At 43.1% G+C, this 21,127-nt stretch overlaps 1 protein-coding gene across 1 annotated transcript in view; it reads right to left on the reverse strand.

Annotated features, from left to right (window-relative positions):
* The window catches only part of ANO2 (anoctamin 2), a 377,551-nt gene that overhangs the window by 14,474 nt on the left and 341,950 nt on the right, over nucleotides 1-21,127 (reverse strand). Inside the window, exons 21-22 of the mRNA XM_049882253.1 lie at nucleotides 2,338-2,490; nucleotides 1,919-1,971 (exon numbers count right to left, since the gene is read on the reverse strand). Of these exons, the coding sequence (XP_049738210.1) occupies nucleotides 1,919-1,971; nucleotides 2,338-2,490 (206 nt within the window). The remainder of the gene's footprint in view (nucleotides 1-1,918; nucleotides 1,972-2,337; nucleotides 2,491-21,127) is intronic.

Here is a 21,127-nt window from a genome sequence, read left to right on the forward strand (position 1 = left end):
CAACAGGCAGTGGCTGTCACAACCACTGCAGCAAAGGATGCTAAGCCAGTTTGGACCATTTGGTGTTGGAGGGATTAAACTACCTCTGAGATAATTGGAGCCCTGGTGGCACAGTGGTTAAGAGCTTGACTGCTAACCAAAAGGTCGGCAGTTCAAATCCACCAGCCACTCCTTGAAAACCCTGTGGGGCAGTTCTAGTCTGTCCTATAGGGTCACTATCAGTCAAAATCAACTCGATGGCAATGGGTTTGGTTTTTGTCTTTTCTGAAATAACTGAACTGGCATTGGTTTTGGCCAAGCCAAACACAGTGGAAGATTTTCTGAGAAACTCACCTATGCTGGTGAAAGTGTCATTTAAGTGCAATTGGCAAGAATATTAAGTAGCAATGTACATCCACGCTTGAGTGACACCAGAAAGCCAGGAATGCCAATGCTATGATTCCATAGTTTCCTCAATTTGACCGTCACTTCTCAGCCCTTTTTAGTACACCATTTTATGGAAGTACATCATCTTTTATCCATTTTACTTAGGGAAATTGAGACATAGGGAAGGAGAGGATTCTGCTAGATGGAAACACACATACCCAGGATAGCCTCTGCTATATATATTTAAGTGCCTTATAAATGTCTACGGAGCAAACCAAACAATAAATGAGTGATTGCATGTTTGAATGTGGAGGTACTTTCTGCAAAGAAAATCTTAAATCTTCTTGGCAGATGTTTATATTCTATTCTGCACCAGCGATTAAAGCCCTTTAGAAAATATGTGGTAAGAAAATGTTTTCTAAATGTATATGTGAGTATGGATGGATATAACCATATTTGAGGATGAATAGCATATTTATGGTAATCGTAGCTATGACTTACTGAGCACTTATATATGTCTGTTCATCATCCCATTTAATTTCCAAAATGATCCTATTTGATGGGTGCTATTATTATTATTATTTTTTATCTCCCATTTTACAGAGAAGTAAACGAGTCTTAGAGAGGCCAGGGAAGTAAAACTTGGTGTCACTCTATTCTATAGATGACAAGTGGTTAAGACGTGGGACATTTTTCTAGTAGACATTACTTCAAAGTAGCTACTGATCTACTTCCCAAATTGGACTTTATTTCTAAGCCTCACGATGTGTGCTTCCTATATTAAAATATTTGTAGCCAAATTCAGAATGGATTGGGCTGATTCTATCTATCTTCACACCTCTCCATCTATTTTATGGTTCTCAATAGGGAATCAGATCAGAGCCAGAATCAATGTTTCCCAAGGGAAAACGGGTTGTGCCTCTCTTAGTGTGCACTGAGCTGGCTGGTATTTCTTTGGGAGGTAGAGTGGGAGGCCCCGCCTGACCACCATTGGTACAGAATGCAGAAAAAAAGGAGCTGTTGGCTTGGATCCAGCAGGATTTCCTCTGGAAATGTGGATATGTCTGGAAAGGCAGTTAAGGTTACAACAAGTAGGACCCCACTTCTTCCAAGTCCTGTCTTAATCTATACAGTGCCAGAGTCCATGTGGATAATTAAGACTTTGCACTGACAACCTGGAGGAACCGTAATTAGGAATTGCAGCTTGGGCAATGTTCCAGGTATTATTTAGTGCAAGAGCAGAGAAAGAAAGAAAAGAGGAAAGGAAAGAGATGGCTAGATATGTGGAATTCTTTCCTCATTATTCTTGGCTTTGAGGGAGGATCAAATTTTGACTCTTAAGGCCATGGTATACATTCTCATGGATAATTGCCTTTCTTTCTCTCAGGGAAATATTACAAGTAATGGCATGGCTCTGGTGGCAGCACAATGAGCTAGAAGCTCAAATTGGGGGCAGCTGGGAAATCATAAGGGTCAGCGTCCTGCTTGGAACATCTCATCTCTGGAAAACTCTTCTCCACAGAGCTAGGGCATCATGAATGTAAGCACTTACATTGATGATAACGGAGAACTTGCCAATTCCAGAAAGAATGTCAAACCAAATTCCTGTAAGACAGAAAGGAAGGCGTCTGGCTCATTCCCACTCTTGGCCCAGTGATGACAACACTGCAGCTCAGGTGATGTTCTGCAGGCAAATTATCAGGGGAGGACTTCAGGACCTCCCAGGAACGGGCTTGTCTGGAATGGCTTAGGTGCACCCCTGTCTGGAAACTGGGAGGAAGCATGCGGGTGGATAAAGTGGTCTTGGAAGGCCTCCAGAACCTGAGGATATGGGGATGAGGAACTCCATAGTGTGAAGAAGCAAAGGCTTTCCCCAGCCCTCTTGATTCCTGACATAGTGTGGAGATAGTGGCAGGAGATGAGGTAGAGGAGGGATGGAGGAAAGGCATGGCCTCTAAGTGGGAGACATACCGATATCTTTGGTTCTCACAGCATCTGGCCGTCTTAGCTCTGTAACAAATTTCTTTGCATCAAGCCGCACTTCGATGACATTGTTGAGGAGGGCAAATACAGGAGCCAGAGGAAAGGAGGCCACAAAGAGGGTAACAAAACCAAACTGAATGACTAGGAGAGAGAACAGGATGAGCAGCTTCACCAGAGAGAAGTAGGACTTAGATCAATTCTGCATCGCAGTTCTGGCCTATTGTCTTTTCTTACTGAGGTCTCTTTCCATGTTCTTCTCTTGGGCTCCCTTTTCTCCTGCCCCAAGGTCATGGGTATTTCTTTCTCAATACCTGCCAGCCCATTGGTCAATGTCATCACTTGAGAGATATGAAAAAATAAAAAGTTTTGACTGTCTTCCTTCCTTCGCCCTTTACCTCCAGTCATTAATCCTGTTCACCTAATTCAGAGGTTGGCAAACTTCTTCAGCGAAGGACCAGGTAGTAGATATGTTTGGATTTGCAAGCCATACGGTATTGCTGCAACTATTCAACTCTGCCATTGTGGAGTGAAAGCAGCCATAGATAATACGTAAGCAAATGGGCTTGGTTATATTCTAATAAAAATTTACTTACAAAAATGCAGCAGGCTGGAATTTGGCCCCTGGGCTATGATATATCTTAAAAATATCTCCCAAATTTGGTCTCTTCTTTCTATACCCATGGTCACTGCCTTTATGTAGAAAGTTTATTCATTCATCACAGATTTACCGAGAGCTCACTAAACGTCAGACAATATGCCAAGTATTTAAGAAGGAAAAGGCCGGGTCCTGCCTTCAAGGAGCTGGGTTTTGAGGGGATAATATGCTCAAAGATGTACAACGAGGTCTGTGTGTGTCAAGAGAGAAAGAAGAATGTGCCAAAGACAGAGGAGGCCCAAAGGAGGAAGAGCTCAAGTCTATCTAGGATGGGGACACAGGAGAGTCTCCATATGGAACACCCAATTCAGTCTCGGAGGATGGGTCTGCAGTCCCCAGAAAATTGGGTTAGACAGAGCATCCCAAGCCAAGGAAGCAGTGTGAGCCAAAGAGTGGAGGCATCCTGGGCCAGTCAGATGACTAGAAGGAGTTCAGGCCCTCATCATTTCCACCTGGGTAACTGCAATACCCTCCTAATAACTGGTTTCCTTGTCACCAGTCTCCCCTTGCCCCTGTGGCCTGAAAAACAAAGCCCCCAGCAACCTGATCCTGTCACTTACCTACTGTTAAAAGTTGGATTGTGTCCTTCTAAAACATATGCTGAAGTCTTAAACCCCAGTACCTGTGAGTGTGACCTTGTTTGGAAATAGAGTCTTTGAAGATGTTATTAGTTAAGGTAGCATGAGACCATACCAGAGTAGGGTGGGTCCTAATGCAATATGACTGGTGTCCTTATAAAAAGGGGAGAAGAGACACAGACACACAGGGAAGACGATCATGTGAACAGGGAGGTAAAGACTGAAGTGATGCATCTACAAGCCAAGGAACACCGACGATTGCCAGGAACCATCAGAAGCTGGAAGAGGCAAGAGAGGATCTTCCCCTAGAGCCTTCAAAAACAAAGACAGCCCTGCTGACACCCTGATTTTGGGCTTCGAGGCTCCAGAATTGTGAGACAACAAATTTCTGTTGTTTTGTGGTACTTTATTTACAGCAGTTCTAAGAAACTAATACACCCACTCAAAAAATTTCTGTTGGCTACTCTTTGTTTACATGATGTAATAAAATTCTTTATCTTGAAATGCAGATACCTTACAATCTACTCCCAGCCTGCCTCTCTAGCATCATCTCCCAGTATTTCCCCACAGTCATCATGTACCTACCATCATGCCCTCTGAACTTCTCATTCTTCTGATTTTTCCCTGAACACAGTAGGTCTTTCCATTCTTTTGTGCACAAACATCTATTCTCCAACTGTCAAACTTCTATGCATCTTTAAGATCATTCAAATGCCACCCTCCTGGTGAAGTCCAGTACTCTTTTCTCTGAATCCCACCACTCTTAGTTCCTGCCTCTGTTTCAGCCATCACCCCCTGCTGCTGTGATCCATCTGCTCACGATCTAGCCCCCATTAGAAAGATAGGGGCTTGGACCATTCTAAAGGCTCAAAACATGTTTGCTGATGGAAACACAGTCCTGAGTTCCAGGAAAGTCACAGTCTAAAAGAACTTCCCTACATGCTAAAAGCAAGTTATTTAACTTCTCTGTCCCTCAGTTACTTCAACTGGAAATTGAGAACATAATCACAAACCCGTTGCCAGAGAGTCGATTCTGACTCATAGGACAGAGTAGAACTGCCCCACAGGGTTTCCAAGGTTATAAATCTTTACAGAAGCTGACTACCATATCTTTCTCCCACGAAGCGGCTGGTGGGTTCAAACTGCAGACCTTTCAGTTAACAGCCAAGCGCAAATTGAGGAAATAATCACACTTACCTAATAAATTGTCCTAAAGTTAAATATTATTACGTACATAAAGTTCTTTGGATAATGTAAGACAATAATAAATGTCTCCTATTATGTGCAATTTTATTCTTATTGAATAAATATCAACATGTACAGATTTGCCGCAATGTATACTGCATATATATGTGCTTTTTAGCTGCCATCGAGTCAGCCCCTGACTTATGGCGACCCCACGCATAACGGAATGAAACACTGCCTGGCTCTGTATCATCCCCGTGATGGATTGTAGATTGAACCATTGTGATCCATAAGGTTTTCATTGGTTGATTTTTGGAAGTAGATCACCCAGCCTTTCTTCCCAGTCTGTCTTAGTCTGGAAGTTCTGCCGAAACCTGTTCAGCATCATAGCAACCTGCAAGCCTCCACTGGCAGGTGTTGGCTGTGCATGAGGTCCATTGGCTGGAGATGGAACCCAGGTCTCCCACACGGAATGCAGAATTCTGCAACTGAACTTCCAATATCTCATATACTCACATTCTAAACAGACACACATTTAAATGAAACAGAGAATTGGGTTTAAGCACTGAATGAGAGGAGACCTGACTTCTAGCCCTGAATATGCTTCTAACTAGCCGTATGCCCTGAGGCAATTCTCTTTGTTTCAATGGGTATCAGCATCCTGGCTGAAAAACTGAAGGGCCTGGTTTAAATTCCATGTAGGTCTGATTTGCTGTGATGCAGAGATTCTCACTCTCTTGGACAAACGTCAAGATTCTATGATATTCAAGTAAAGAATGAAACAAACAAAGGGGGAGGGAAATCAGAGCTATAAATAAATAAATAAATGTTCACAGAGGGATAAGCCTAACTGCAGAAGTTTCAGGAAAGAGAACACGTATGGAACTTTACCCAGCACACCTGCTTTCGATTCGGCAGTTTGCTTGGGCCCCCAGTTACGGGTCACTGCTTTTGCTGATACAACCCTGTCCACTGTCATCTTCTCTGGTGCCCAATGGACTCTCAGTGGGCACTAGGAGACTGGCAGGTGCCAGCTAATGGCAAAACACTTGCACCTGAAAACCTGAAGGCAGAAATCTGTCAAGGCTGCACCCTTGGAACGGCCTGCTGACTAGCTGGCTGGAAGGGGTGGGCGGGCAAGGAAGAAATCTTCAAAAACTATCTCTGGAAGCAGCTCAAAAGGCCGAGTCTATCAGCATCTTTTAAATGAGGTTTTACTGAGGAATTTGCTCTGGAGTCTGGGGTCAAGGATGGAGTGGGGATGGGGAAGGCTGTGGAATTAACAAGAAAAGCAAAACAGATGTTAGACGAGTTTTCTGAAACCTGTAACACGCCATGTCTGTGTTTAAGTATACATATGAATGCTTCTTTATTTATGGAGTTCTAAGTTGGCCTTCTTGGTTCTAATAAGCGCAGTTCTACTGGGCAAATGTTCTTGTATCACAAGTGAATTGTCCTACAAGACCTTTGTAAACTCTCCAAAGCCCTAGCAAGGGCTTGGCAAGGAGACCAGTCGGGGGGAGAAAAGGGCAATCTACTTTTGAGTGATGGCAAATGTATATAACATGCCCTCACCTCACTCATGGAAATGGCACTTAGAAATCCAATGTCCTTCCAGAATTACAGAGAAAATGTGACTTTCCATTTACTCTTTTCTCTGGGCATGAATTCCATAGATGGACATGAATGCTTCCCCTCCAGGGTTGGCCTGATGGCTTGCTCTTTTACCTTCACAAACTCTCCAAAAACAGGCTCTCTTTTGTCCCTTTTCTAGTGCTGGCTTGATACTCTGTAATAGTGCCCATAAACTGTCCTGAACCCATAACGAAAGGTCCCTTCTCTTTCTCTCTTTCCATGCCAGACCTGGAGTAATAGGACACCCCTGTCCCCACCTCTGCTGTCACTTCAGGTTACCCTAGTCAGAGAAATCCACTCTCTGCAGATGTTCCATTGCTGCAGGTGCAGCTTGCTTGGACCGGGCACACTGAGCATTCCCAGGGATCAACCCAAAAAAGCAGAACCAAATAGGATGCTTTGCTAACTAAACCATAACACTCTAGTATGCAAATGCCAAATCCAAGACTTCTCTTTTCAGTCAAAGGTCTTTAATATTGTAGCAGATGGAAGTCCTTTTGATCTTGCTTCATAGGACACAGTGAGATTGGCCTTCACAAACACCAAGATTCCTAAAAAAAGTAAGCCTCTATTAGGATAAGAGCAACACCGGAAATACTTAGTGTACTACACAGTAGAAGCCAGCTTGCCTTGACCAATAACAGATTAAACCTGGCCAAGTCAATTAGGGAGGAATCCATAAGCTGATTTTTAACTAAATCTTCACAAAGCTTGCTGCTCAATGCTCCAGAAATGCCAAGTTTGAAGTACAAATACTGGAAATAATCCTAGGCACAAACATCATTCCTTTCTCTTCTCACACTCCAGCCCCAAGGGGGCCCCTTTAAAATAGCCACTACACCAACACTGTCTAATGCTGGAGACAGTTAAATCATGGGCCTGGTTACCTGGGCTCAGGTTAAAATAACAAAGAGGGGTGGTTAAACTAAACAAGAAGGCATCCCAAAAGGATATTCCAGGACAATCTGCTTAGAGAAGAAAAAAAGTGTATTAGGGAGAACAGAATGGACAGGTCAGGGTGGGTGGGAAAGCTCTTCACAGACCAAACCAAACCAAATCCATTGCCATCGGTTCAATTCTGACTCACAGCGACCCTATAGACAGAGTAGAACTGCCCCATGGAGTTTCCAAGGAGCGCCTGGTAGATTTGAACTGCTGACCTTTTGGTTAGCAGCTGTAGTAGCACTTAACCACTACACCACCAGGGTTTCCAATCTAGGAACCTTGGTGGCACACTGGTTAAGAGCTTGGCTACTAACCAAAAGGTAAGCAGTTCGAATTCACCAGCTGCTCCTTGGAAAACCTATGAGGCAGTTCTCGATAGACACAACTCTGATTTTTCATTCATTTATTTAAAATTCTTTAGTGAATTTATAACCCTCCTCACTCACCACACACAAAATAAATCCCATATCCTTGGCCTGGCATCCAAGGCCCTTTACAATCTGATCCTAGCTTACTTTTCTAGTCTTATCTCCTCTCTGCCCACTCTCTGTGCTCCGGGCTAATATTTAGCTGGTTAAGTGTCTGGCTGTTAACCAAAAGGTTGAATCCACCAGCCTCTCCTTGGAAACGCTGTGGGGCAGTTCTACTCTGTCCTACAGGATTGCTATGAGTTGGAATCAACTCGATGGCAACAGGTTTGGGTTTTTTTGGTTTTATGCTTGGATCTCAAGTTTTCCTGTTTCCAACCATTCCCAAACCATTTGTACATCCCCCAAATCATCATATTTTTCAAATTCTGAGCCTTGAACATACAATTACTGTCTATAATTTGCCTTCCCTTCTTGCCTGCTGGGCGAATTATTACTTATCTTTGGCTCAACTCAAACCCACTCTCACCATCTCACCCAGGCCAAATTGCTTGCCACAGGCATCTCTCCTCCTCACTCCCATAATGCCTTGCAAATGTCATTCTAGTCTTTGTTTATTTCACTTGTTCCCTAGGTGGTAAGTCCCTTGAGACTAGGAACCATATTTGATTGTTTTCTGAGTCCTCACTATCTTGTATGGTGCCTAACACATGCTCAAAAATGCTCAAAGTTTATCTGTTTAATAAATATATGCTTATTTTCACCAACTGTAAAACCAAAACAGAAACAAACACAAAAATAGGGGAAAGCCAAAACAGGCAAATTGAAAGCATTATACTTAATGATGGTGAGGAAAGACTGGGACATGAAGTATTAACACCTCCACGTAGCAGCAATTCTCATTGCTATAATTTGCACAGAAGACTTCCAAGAAAGTTGAAGTAAAAATAGTTGAAGAGTTCAATTTTAATGTAAATGATTGCCTTTTTTTTTTTTTTTAACTTTCTATAGTTTATTAGTCCCTGGGTATGCAAACTGTTAACTTGCTTGGTGCTAACCAAAATGTCGGTGGTTCAAGTCCACCCAGATATACCTCAGAAAAAAAGCCTGGCAATCTACTTCTGAAAAATCAGTCATTGAAAACCCCATGGAGCACGGCTCTACTCTGAGTCACTACGATGGCAACTGGTTTCAGTAGTTTAATAAGAGCAACGTAGTCTGCTAAAAGGGATTGAAAACTAGGAGCTTAAGAATCCTGCCTTCTTAAGCCATGGAGAAGCAATACAAAGGAATAATTGAGGGCCACATTGGTATGAATTTGTCTTCTGTCACTCAAAAGGCAGTTATTGAAAGGAGTCAGCTAGAAGCAACCCGTTAATACAAACACGTATGTCAAAACACAGCAAGGGAAGGTCATCGCTGTTTATTTCATCAGCCCATATTTCAAGGCTCTGCCCAGTCATCTCCTTTTTCTGTAGTCAAGGGCAGCCAGCACAGTTGAGAGAGTGCTTAGAGCAATAAAACAGTGTGTTGATCAACCATGTAAATAGGATAAGATAGTGAGAAGAAAGGGCATGACCTGGAACCTCAGTATGGGCCTCTGTAGCTTAGGAAAATAGTAGAATGCTTGACAGACGTATAAGAGGGTCCTTCTGTCCATCATTCATTCATTCATAAAGCATTTATTGTGCACATTCTATATACTGAACCACGCCCATTGCTAGGAAACAAAAATGAATGGATTAGTGCATCATCCTTTAAAGAGCTTAGAGTTCGATGGGAAAGATGAACATGTAAACAAAACATGGCAGTGCCATGTCATTAAAACTTAATGGTGGCCTTAAAGGAGTGCTAAAGAGCACTGGAGCAGCAGTAACTCACTCTCACCTGTGGATCTGTGCAGGCTTCACAGAGTTGATGCCCAGTGGGTTTGACTTGAAAAATTGATAAAAGAGGGTTTGACTTGAAGAATAAGTAAAAGGGGTAAATGAAAGCTTATTATACGATTGATAGTTAAGATCTTTCCTGAAAAGCCACTGACCCAAATATACAAACAAACTACTTAGAAAATAAAGACAATAAGCGGAATTCACTTTCAATCTGCATGGAGTCACCTGGGGTTTATACAATGGCAATGGCTGGGCTCAATTCAGAAACCCTGGGGAGTCATGACAGGAACGGACAGGTTTGAAGTAACAGCTAAACCATTAAGAATTTACTGCGTGCAAATCAATGAAACAGATGAGCAAAGCATATTTGACTGTTAATTTTCTTCATTTTTTTGTGATTAAGAAGGCTCTGTCCCCACTTTTTGCCCACCCCACTTCAATGGTAAAATATTACCTTCTTCAGATGTAGGAGAAGGGCCAATGACCTCTTGAGAGTCTGGCTACTCTAAGTATTCAAAGTCAAGTTATAATAGTGGATCTCAGGCTGATGGTGTGATACAAACCAGTCCATAATCAGCCCTATTCTCTGCCTTTGGAAGAAGCCTGGGTCATGAAAGACTTCAGAGGTGAGCTCTGCTGATGGCCAACAGAAAACGGCAGGAGAATGTGATTCTCAGACACAGGGAGGCTTGAAGCCTGGATACTATGGTCTCCTGGAAAGATCTTCCCACTGTTTTCCTTCCACATCCCCTGAATAAAACCCCCAATGCTCAGCAGTCATTGAGCTTCGCTTGACATTTCCTAAACATCAACAGTATTCAGGCACCATGCTCTCTGTTTTCATACAATACTCTTCACCAATATGTGTTATTATATCCTTTTTGTAGGGGAGAAAACTGAGTCTCAGAGAGGTGAAATGACTTTCCCACAGTCACACAGCTAATAATTGATGAAGCTGGGAAGCAAAGGTTGTTGCCAATGCCAATGAAGTTCAGTGTCCTTTCGCCACACAAAAAAGTAAGTAGCCATTACTGCAACAGTGCTCCTTCCCCCACCCTAGTTGCCCTCACACATCGGAGGTTTCCTTTGTTGGATCTTCTCCAAATTGGTCACCAATCTTCTTGTCAGAGAACTAACATACTGATACCATATTATCTGGAATTCACATAGATGCTTTTACTCTCTGAAGTGCCTTCATTCACACACACAAGTCCTCTGTGGCTGGCACATCACAGTTGTCCCTGCTGTTTTCTGGGCCATTGCTTCTGTCTGACCTGCATTTTTCCACCTCAAAAGTCTTGTATCAGTGGACCTAGTTTGGCTTCTTAAAACTAGAGACTAGAATTGGTGACAGCTGATTCACTTCCTAATTGCAGAGAACAGCCTGGTGAATTCCCAGGAAATGTTTATTGAATGAATAAATGAATGACCTGGCTCACTCACTCTTGTTTACTTTATCCACCTGGAAGATGGGAAGTGAAGGTCAGCTATTTATCCATCCATCTTCGTTCATCCATCCATTCATCCTCTCATCCACTCATCTGGGGTTTGGTAATGTAGGCAGTGAGCATTCTTTCCTGATTGGAAAGAAGTTCCCAAGCAGCAGATCATTACTAAGGACCTTTGTTTACTTTATTCCTTTACTCCTACCTCTTCCCAAAAGGCTGTGAAAAAGTCAATTAAAAGAACATACAATTAGGTTCATGCAATAAAAATGGGGGGGGGGCAGTGATAAACTGCACAGAAAGGAGGAAGAAACAAATATGCGAACTCTGCAACCCATGAAGTGGCTATGGTTGGCCATCAGAGTTTACTCTGAGCATCCTACCTGTTGGAATAAGACTAGAAATGGGTAAGTGATATAATTCTTAGCAAATTTTAAATTACAAGACTGCCCTCCATCTATTCATTCATTCATTTCTCAAGCATTGACTAGGCATCTCCTGGATATCAGGGGCCTTCTAATACACTGCAGGGTGTAGCATCTAGATATACTCTCACCTTTTTTCTTTAGTATTTATAGGGGGAGGGCCCCTAGTACAGGTAATGCCAAGCAATGTATGCCTCAGAAGCAAAAGGAGAGAAATGACCTGGAACTCATCCCCCCTACCAGGAATACTGGAAAGAGACCCTGGATGTCGCCTGAACTGTGTTTAAATGCCTTTGGGAAAGGGTAGGTGCCTGGCTATTCAGGGAGATGACTCAGTTTGTATAAACAGGATGGCTCAGGAAAAGGAATTTCCTGGTTCTTTGGGCTATCAGCTTGTAACTCACATGCAGGGAGTTCAGTGGGACAGAATATGCAGCCTTCAATGCTGATAGTTTTGCAGATATTTTTTAATATTTCATCATTACAACTAACACACCATTGGCACTAGTTTTATACATCTAGCCTCTTTTGGCAAGTTTGGAAATTACCTAGTGTGGTAATTTCTTCCATGACTGCCTTAGTTATCTAGTGCTGCTATAACAAAAATACCACAAGTGGGTGGTTTTAACAAACAGAAATTTATCTTCTCACAGCTTAGGAGACTAGAAGTCCAAATTCAGGGTGTGGCTCTAGGGGAAGGCTTTCTCTCTCTCCCTCGGCTCTGGAGGGAGGTCTTTGTCTCTTCTGGGCTTCTGCTTCTGCGCAATCTTCATGTGGCTTGACGTCTCTCTTCTCCCTCTCTGCTAGTTCACTTGCTTGCTTTATCTCTTTTACATCTCAAAAGAGATTGACTCAAGACACACCTACAGTAACCCTGCCTCATTAAGATAACAAAGACAACACATTCCCAAATGGAATTATAACCAAAAGTGTAAACCAAAACCTAAACCCATTGCCCTCGAGTCAATTTTGACTCCTAGAGACTCTATAGGACAGAGCGGAACCACCCCATAGGGTTTCCAAGGAGTAGTTGGTAGATTCGAACTGCTGGACTTTCAGTTAGCAGCCAAGTTCTTTAATTGAAGTGGAGAAAATACGTTTTCTGTAGTGTTTTAGTATTAAAATAAGAGAGAATGTATTTTCTAGTTTAGCTGTATAAGCTGTGATTAAAATCTTTAGTCTTTGAAAACGTCCATTATTTGCTCTGGAATCTGTCTCATGATTGTTCCTTTGTAGAAAAACAAGGTAATCAAGATTTTTTGTTGTTGATTAAACCATGTTTCTCTGCGAGGTGACAGAAACAATGAGCGATACCATCAGGACCCGAGACCTATCTTGTGACTGAAACCAGGATGGCTTAAAGAGGCCTACAAGATGTCAACAATAGGTCACTTCGTCATTATGTCCGCCTCAAAAAAGAATCAACATTCCTGGAAATCTCTAAACCCTAACCCTCTCTCTATAAAACTCTCTTGTAGCCCTCTTGGGGCAGATAGAATCTGGGGGAAATTTTGCCTCCTCTGTCTCTTGAACACGGTGTTCAGTAAAGCCCTTTTGCTGCTTACCTCCTTCTGTCTCGGTATTGGCTTGCGGCAGGTGGCTCGAATCCGCGATTTACGGTAACATAATCGCCGCACCAGTAGTGCTCCGAACCACATAGAGGTTAGGAATTATAGCACATATTTTGGGGGAACACAATTCAGTCCATAACAGTGACCAAAGAATATCCGCAGTGAAAAAATCTTCGGTGTCACCTAAGCCGTCCCCAGGCCTGATGCCTCAATTTCTTCTACTCCTACTTTGATTAGTGGCCTTTTTTACTTGATCATTTCCAGGACTGGGAACTCAATTATCTCCTTAGCCAGCTCTTTCTGTTGCTCTTTATTCTGTTTCAGTCGTAAATCAGTGAGATGTTGGGATATTTACCACGAAGCATTACCATGGCAATAGCTGACTAACACATGGTGTATTTTTCCTAAACTAGCCATAATTTTAATTTTACTGGTCTGTTAATTTGTATTGCTGCAGGAGACCCACTTGTAGGAGAATTCCAAAAACCCACTGCCATCAAGTTGATTCCTACTCATAGCAACCCCATATGGTTGCCAAGGCTGTAAAGGCAGACTGCCACATCTTTCTCCCAAAGAGCCAATGGTAGTCTTGAACTACGGACCTTTCAATTAGCAGTCAAACACTTTAACCAGTGTGTCACCAGGGTTCCTTACTTAGGAAAAGAGCCTTCTCTAATTACAAACACTTCAAAATAAGTAGTTTTGGCACCTCTGGGGGTAGGGTAGGCTGACCCAGCTAAATGAATATGGTAAGGGCTTCTGGAGAGCTTTGATGAAAGACAATGTCTATAGATTTTAATTGTCATTTTGTTTTCAAGGTCATTACTGTGAGATTACCTCCTTCATTCTTTATTCTTCCTTCAGCAAACATTTATTGAGCGTTTGCTGGATCAACTCTACTCAACTGGTTCATGGTTTAGGTGCTGTGAATGAATATGATATAAATTTTGCCCTCAGGATGCTCCCATCACAATTTAGTGAATATCACGAACCTGGGCCACTGGCACTGGGGGGTGATGAGGCCACTGGCCTTAGGTAAAAAAAAAAAAAAAAATTTTTTTTTTTTTTGCCTTAGGTAAGGAACATAAATAATTGAGTCATTTATTTATCTGAATAAAATGGTAATAAAGCTTTATTAAGAGATCCTTTTGGAACCTGTCACTAAATTCCTTTTATAGTATTATAATCTTATTTTATACAGAATTTTTATTTCAAATTCCCCTCTGTAGGAAAAGTCAAATGGCTGCAAGGACCCAGAGAATTTAACTTACAATTCTGAAAGCACCTGAAGAATTTCCTCTCTTCAGACATCGAGGAAAACTCCACAACTGGCTCTGAGAGGCCTGTGGCAAAGGAGCTTTGAAGCACCTTTCTGGGGTCAGGGACAGTGATGATTAATGTTGCGGCCAGCTCATGGGCCAGCATTCTTTCCTCCCCTCAGAGGTGGGGGAGGGGAGACTACTCTGGAAGTCCTCCTTAGTAAGCTCTTCAGGAAAAGGGTTTGATATTGGAGATTCCCTCGAAAGCTTGCTGCTCCCCTCACAGGTTTTTCCGCTTAATCCTTCACTCTCAGGTTTCTCTTTGTCTGGAGCCAGCCCATCCCCACCACAAGTCCTGCCCAGAGGTAGCTGGCTACCCTCAAAGCCCCCTCCTCAGGCTGAATTCCAGCCTTCCCCTGACTCCCAGCTTCCCCTTTACCTTGTGGCCCCTCCCCCATGCCTGCTAGGCTCTGGGCCCTGGTTCCAGCTCAATTTAGAAAAACGTAAATATAATACATCTCTCCCTGCTGCCTCTCCTCGACTGATGACCTGCCCTACCATTACAACTGACAGGCTCAGAGTGGGCTCAGCACACTTCCTGTCTGCATGGGTGGTCCTGGGGATCACCTAGAAGGAAGCTGACAGCTGAGAGCAGGGCCTGGGATCACCATGTCAGGCACACCAGAGGGAGTAGGCAGCTTTGGTTTCACTGCTCTCATTTTTGTTTAAAGCTTAAGACAAGGGACTTTGGTTTCTAGAATTGAGAAGGTCTGGCCAGTTGAGAAGGAAGAAGGAAACCTCACATAACCCCATCCCTTCACTGGAGCCCAAGTTCCCATAGGTCCTAATGAAGTCCTCTCATGGAATGATCTGGAGAGGGGCTTCAGCCTCAGCTCCACTAATGACTCTTGGAGTGACCTTAGGTAAGTCACATTGCCCCCTGGCATTGAGGTGCATTGTTCAGCCAGCATATATGAACTAGGAAGCCAGCAGTAGAAGGGACTCTAGAGGTCACCTGGCACAATTGTTCGAAACTGTTTTTTTCTCATCAAGACATTCAATGAAAAATAATTACGTGCACCACTCACTTCCGGTGGTGTAGCCAGGTTTTGTGCATACTGAAACTCCTCTTGTTCTCTCACTCAAAGAAACATCTAGGAATGGGAGAAAGCGAGGGTGACATTGACTGTTTTTTAGCTTTTATTTTAAAAACACTTTATTAGTAGTAACGCATTACTGTGACACACTGCACTGTTGGTTATGACCACAGGCCAGTGGGTTGCATCATTGCAAGGCAAAAACTCGTGACCTGGTCCAATTCCCTATAATGTTGAGGAAGAAAGTGAGGCCCAGAGAGATGAAGTGACTCACCCAAGGTCACACAGCTAGTTAGAGGCAAAGCTAGATTCACACCAAGTCTCCTCTGATACCCTGGGAACATGGGGTGGGGAAACAGTGCTCATCCTTGCCCTACGGTGGTTGTCTGGAGGTAAAAGAGAGAGCCACATGAAGAAGCTTTTCCTTCAGAGACAGTGGTCCAGAGAAATCAGAAGTAGTGGTACACTCACTATCACCAAGTCCTACTTATCCATGGGAATGGCAGAAACTATTGCCTCCAATGAGGCTTTGACATTTTCTGTGGACTTAAGTCTTCCCTCCCATCAAGCTATTTCCCAGAGTGGCTATCCTGGAGCAGAGTGGATGGGCTCATGTTTCGCCTTCTCCTATTTCCCTGCCTTACTCACTGGAAAGGAGTCCACAATGGGCCTGGGATGGGGGAGGGGAAAAGGGCAGCTAAGTGAAAGGAAAGGAGGAGGGGGAGACTTGGAAGGTGAAGGAGGCAGAGAAAGAAAAACAAGGATAAGCACCACTCTTGATAATCCACTCACCGGATTATCAGCCCATAAATAAATGAGAATTGATGGCAGCATTACTAGAAAGTGAGATTATTTCAGGCTAGATCAGAGAAAGCTAAAGATAGATAAGCTGATGCTCTCATTTACTCAATCTCTCCTTAATAGATTTATCCACTATGTTTTTAGAGTCCTTGCTGTGATGGGCACATGCAAGGCCCTGCAATTCAAGGGGAACCTGCCCTCTCAGGAAATTAGGTACCAACAGGCACCGTTACCTTACAGGCAGCATATATAAAAGTCCTGTGGGTATACAGGAAGAAGTGGGGGACAATTTGGGGTGGAGGTGGCACAAGAGTTGGGTTGGGACATGTGAATGAGAAAGCACAAGGGATTCCAGGGCAAGAGGAACACACATGGTCAAGCTCAAAGGAGTAAAATGTAGGGTATGGGGAAAATGGTCTAGTTCACTTTGGTTAGACTGCAGAGTGTATAAAAGGGCCCGGGATTAAATCAATTGAAAGCATGGCCCATAAAGGTCTTCTTAAGGAGTATGGAGACCCTGAAGATGTTTGAACAATGGAACAGTCAGACTAAGAACAAGACTACACTACATCTCAGAAAGAATAAATTGGGCAGTAGTAAGAGGGTAGTACAGGACTGGACAGTGTTTCGTTCTGTTGTGCATAGGTTGCTATGAGTCAGAACCAACTCGATAGCACCTAACAACAACAATAACAAGATGGTGGTAAGTTGCAAATGGCTACGATGAGGGTGTAGTAGATAAACACTAGGTATAGGAGGCAGTATTCCCAGCCAGCGCACCTCATGTGCAGCTGCCACCTGTCTGTGGAGGCTTGTGTGTTGCTATGATGCTGAACAGAGTTCAGCAGAGCATCCAGACTAAGACGAACTAGGATGAAAAGCCTGATGATCTACTGCTACTGCAAACCAGCTAATGAAAGCACTATGAATCACAAGAGTCCAATCAGCACCGATCATGGGGATGGTGCAGGACCAGGTAGCATTTTGTTCTGTTGCGCATGGGGTTGCCATGAGCCGGGGGCCAACTCAATGGCAGTTAACAGCAACGTAGTAGACAGAGAGGGTGAGTGGAAGGAGCAGCTTCCAAAGATGTTCCAAAGGAAAAGTCACAGACCCTGCAAAACCCGTGGACTGGAGGTGAGTGGAGAGAAGAGTGAATTATGGTAATGCTGGGGTTTGTCAGCTAGGGGTTTGGAAGATGGTGAGTCCATTACCATAGTAGAGAACTCAGGAAAACAGTCAAGGAAACCATTGTCCCCCCAAGCAGAATAGCTCAGAAATGTTTCCCCTGCAGTGAATTATCTTCTTGCCCTTTCTTTGACTTGTCTGAAGTCTCAAAACAAGCCTGAGATGGTGGCTGGAAGACGACCCCCTTGTTTCCAGTCTAGAGTTTGTTCTGCCTCAGTAGACGGTTTCAAAATCCCAAGGATGTTTGGTGAGTGGGCAATTACAAGCTGAAAGGAAGAGGAGTATGGGCAATTATCCGTGACACATCTCTGCTCAGACAAATGGAAGCTGCTGAGACCTAGCTGCCCTGAGGCAAGCGCGGTGAGGTGGATTTTTTCTACGACAGGGAGGTCCCTTTCTTGTAACTATTTGCCCATCTGTCTCTGCTATGAGACCCTGAGTTCCTGGAGGGCATGGGCATGACTGCTCTTCTGTGTCCCCAGTGCCTAGCACAGGTCCTGACACAGCATAGCCCTCGGCCATGGTCAGGAGGGGGGAGCTGCAGAGGGAAAGAAGTGAAATTGGAGTTGAAGTTAAATCCAAGTCTGAGGGAGAGCATTCCGCTCAGTCCACTTCCACTAATGACTTGCTCCCTGAAGGGAAAGGAGTAAATTAGAACCAGAAGTGACTTTTCTTTGAGGGAAACCCTGATAATAAACATGGTTCACTTTGGTCTTCGGAGATGAAAATTGCTGCTTATAAGGAAATATATAAGCACAACCATCGTGAAGAGGGAGGCCCAGGTATCAGGATGAAAAGAAGGGAGGTCTCCCTTTTTCCACTGGCAGAATTAAAAGGGAGTTAAAGAGCTCCTACTATGTGCTGGGAACCACACTAAATGTTGTAACTGGAGAGAGGAACAAGACACCATTGTTGCCCCAAAGCAGTCAGATTTTAGAAAGGGTTCAGGGTACTATGGGAGAAGAGAGGAGGAGAAGGACTCCCAGGATGGGAGAATCAGAAAATGCTTCCAGAAGGAGATGTGCTTGAACCTGAACAACTCAGCAGAGATGTGTTGCAGGCAGACAGGAGAGCATAGGCAGGCTCAGAGGTGTGGAACTATGGGAGGACTGCAAAGCGGCAGTCAAGTCATGAACGCCCTAGTGCCCCACACTGAAGGGGTTTGAAGTTCATCTCAAAGGAAGTCAGTAACATTGGAGTCAGTAGATTTTAAGTAGAAAAAATAATATAACCTGGTTTGCAATAAAAAAAAAAATCATTCTAAAAACTGAAGGAAAGATGGAAGAAAGCATGAAAAGGGAAGCAGGGAAACAAGTTAGGATGCATCTGCGGTAATTCAAAGGAGAAATAATGAGGGCTTAAATGGCTCTTGGTTACTAACTGGAAGGTTGGTGGTTTGAATCCACCCAGCAAGACCCAGAAAGAAAGGCCTGGCAATCTACTTCTGTAAAGACGACAGCCAAGAAAACCCTATAGAACCATTCTACTCAGAAACACATGAAGTTTCCATGAATGGAAATTGGCTCAACAGTAAGGGGATTGATTTTTTTTTTTTTTTGTAAACAGGAATCTAAAACTCTTAGTAGATATTGGTCTCTACTTGTACAAAGCAAAAGAAAAAGAAGGAAGCCCAAGATTCAGAGGAGAAACTAGTCTATAGACTGTCGACATGAACAATGGCCTCCTCACCCTGAGACCAGAAGAACTAGATGGTACTTGGGACCATTCTGATCAGGGCCACAATAGACAGATCCTGATAGAAAGGGGGAAAAAATGTGGAACAGAACCTCAAATTCTTAAAAAATCCAGACTTTCTGAACCAGTTGAGACTGGAGGAATCCTTGAGACTGTTGTCCTGAGATACTCTCTAAACTTTGAGCCAAAACTATGCCCTGAAGTGACCTTTTAGCTAAATAGCAGGTTATCTCATAAAACAAAGCACATCACACATGAGTTTTGCGCTCCTTTAAAAACTCATCTATATGAGACCAAACAGTAAACAATTACTTTAAAACAAAGATGAGAAGGTAAGGGAGCAGGGAAGCTAGATTACTGGAAACGGAACAACCAGAACAGAAATAATGAGAATGTTCACACATTGTGAAGAATGTAATTAATGTCACTGAAAAATTTGTGTAGAAATTGTTGAGTGGGAACCTATTGTTCTATGTAACTTTCACCAAAAACACAATAATATTATTTTAAAAAAATCATTTAGATGAAACCAAATGGTCAACGATTACTCTAAAGCAAAGATGAGAAGGTAGAGGAGTAGGGAGACTAGGTTTTTGAGAACTGAACAACTAGAATGGAAACAATAAGAATGTTGACGCAATGTGAAGAATGTAACCAATGTCAATGAACAATACGGTTAGAAATTGTTGAATGGAACCTATTTTGCTGTGTATACTTTCACCAAAAATACAATATTATTTAAAAATAAGAAATAAAAAAAATTCTTAATAGAGGCAAAAGTCAGAGCCATGAATAAAAACAGCTCAGGATCATATCGAGCAGTCTTTTTTCTAGCTATACCAGTACCAGTTGCCATCGAGTTGACCCCGACTCATGGTGACCCTTATGTGCGTCAGAGCAGAACTGTGCTCCATAGGGTTTTTAATGGTTGATTTTTTGGCAGTAGGTCACCAGGCCCTTTTTCTCGGGCATCTCCAGGTAGACTTGAACCTCCAGCCTTTTGGTTAGTAGCCGAGCATATTAACCATTTGTACCACCTGGGGACTCTTCTACGCAGCAGTAAAAAAAAAAAAACCCAAACCCATTGTTGTTGAGTGGATTCCGACTCATAGTGGCCCTGTAGGACATAGGGCTTTCAAGGAGCAGCAGGTAGATTGGAACTGCTGACCTTTTGATTAGGAGCCAAATGCTTAACCACTGTGCCATAGTGGGTTCAAATTCAGAAAGAAATCATGGAGAATAAGACGGGATCTATACCAGTTCAAGGATATGCCTCCTAAAGCCGGGGTTCAAAATTAAAATTTCATGAGACACCTCAGATGCAACTGCAAGGGCTCCAACACCCTTGTCTCTAAGTAGACTGCCCCATGCATGACCACCAGTTGTCCTGGAGAGACCAGGGCCCTTGGATCTTAAAATAATTATCTGGTTTTCACTCTAAATAAATGAATATGTAAATATGCAATCATCTACGTACCTCCCTTTCTGCTAGGGTAGTTGGACAGGATATAAGCTCATGACTAAGAAAAATGGGATTTCCTCTGACTGTGTGAATGGCAGAAGAAATTCACCTTATCTCCCGCATTAACGACCTCGGGGCCCCAAAGCTTGGGTTGTGTTTAAGAAGCTGGAGGAAGGCTTCAAGGGGGATAGTTGACACACTGAGGCTGGAAGACAATAGTGATTATTTTTTGGATAACCAAGGAACAAAACGTGTGGGTTTTAGATAAACAGATGACAAAAAGCCCATTTGAGATTCCAGAGCTGTCAAGTAGAGCTCTAACGGCTCAAAGTTCTCTGAACAGCCAAACATCTTGGAGCATTTATATCTCAGACTTCTGGGTGTGATTCTTAGATTTGCCTTGGAGAAAGATATCCTCATTCTTTAAACACATTGCCCAGCCCTACACCAATGGAGTGGGCAGAACCTCTAGGGGGTTTCAAACTGCTCTTAGTAAAAAAAATTTCTAGATTCAAGAGAAAGACATTGGACTCTTGACAATAATGATGGCAGCTGAAACTCACTGAGAGTTTACTCAATA

This window comes from Elephas maximus, chromosome 4, assembly GCF_024166365.1.
Source record: "Elephas maximus indicus isolate mEleMax1 chromosome 4, mEleMax1 primary haplotype, whole genome shotgun sequence".
Taxonomy (NCBI): Eukaryota; Metazoa; Chordata; class Mammalia; order Proboscidea; family Elephantidae; genus Elephas; species Elephas maximus.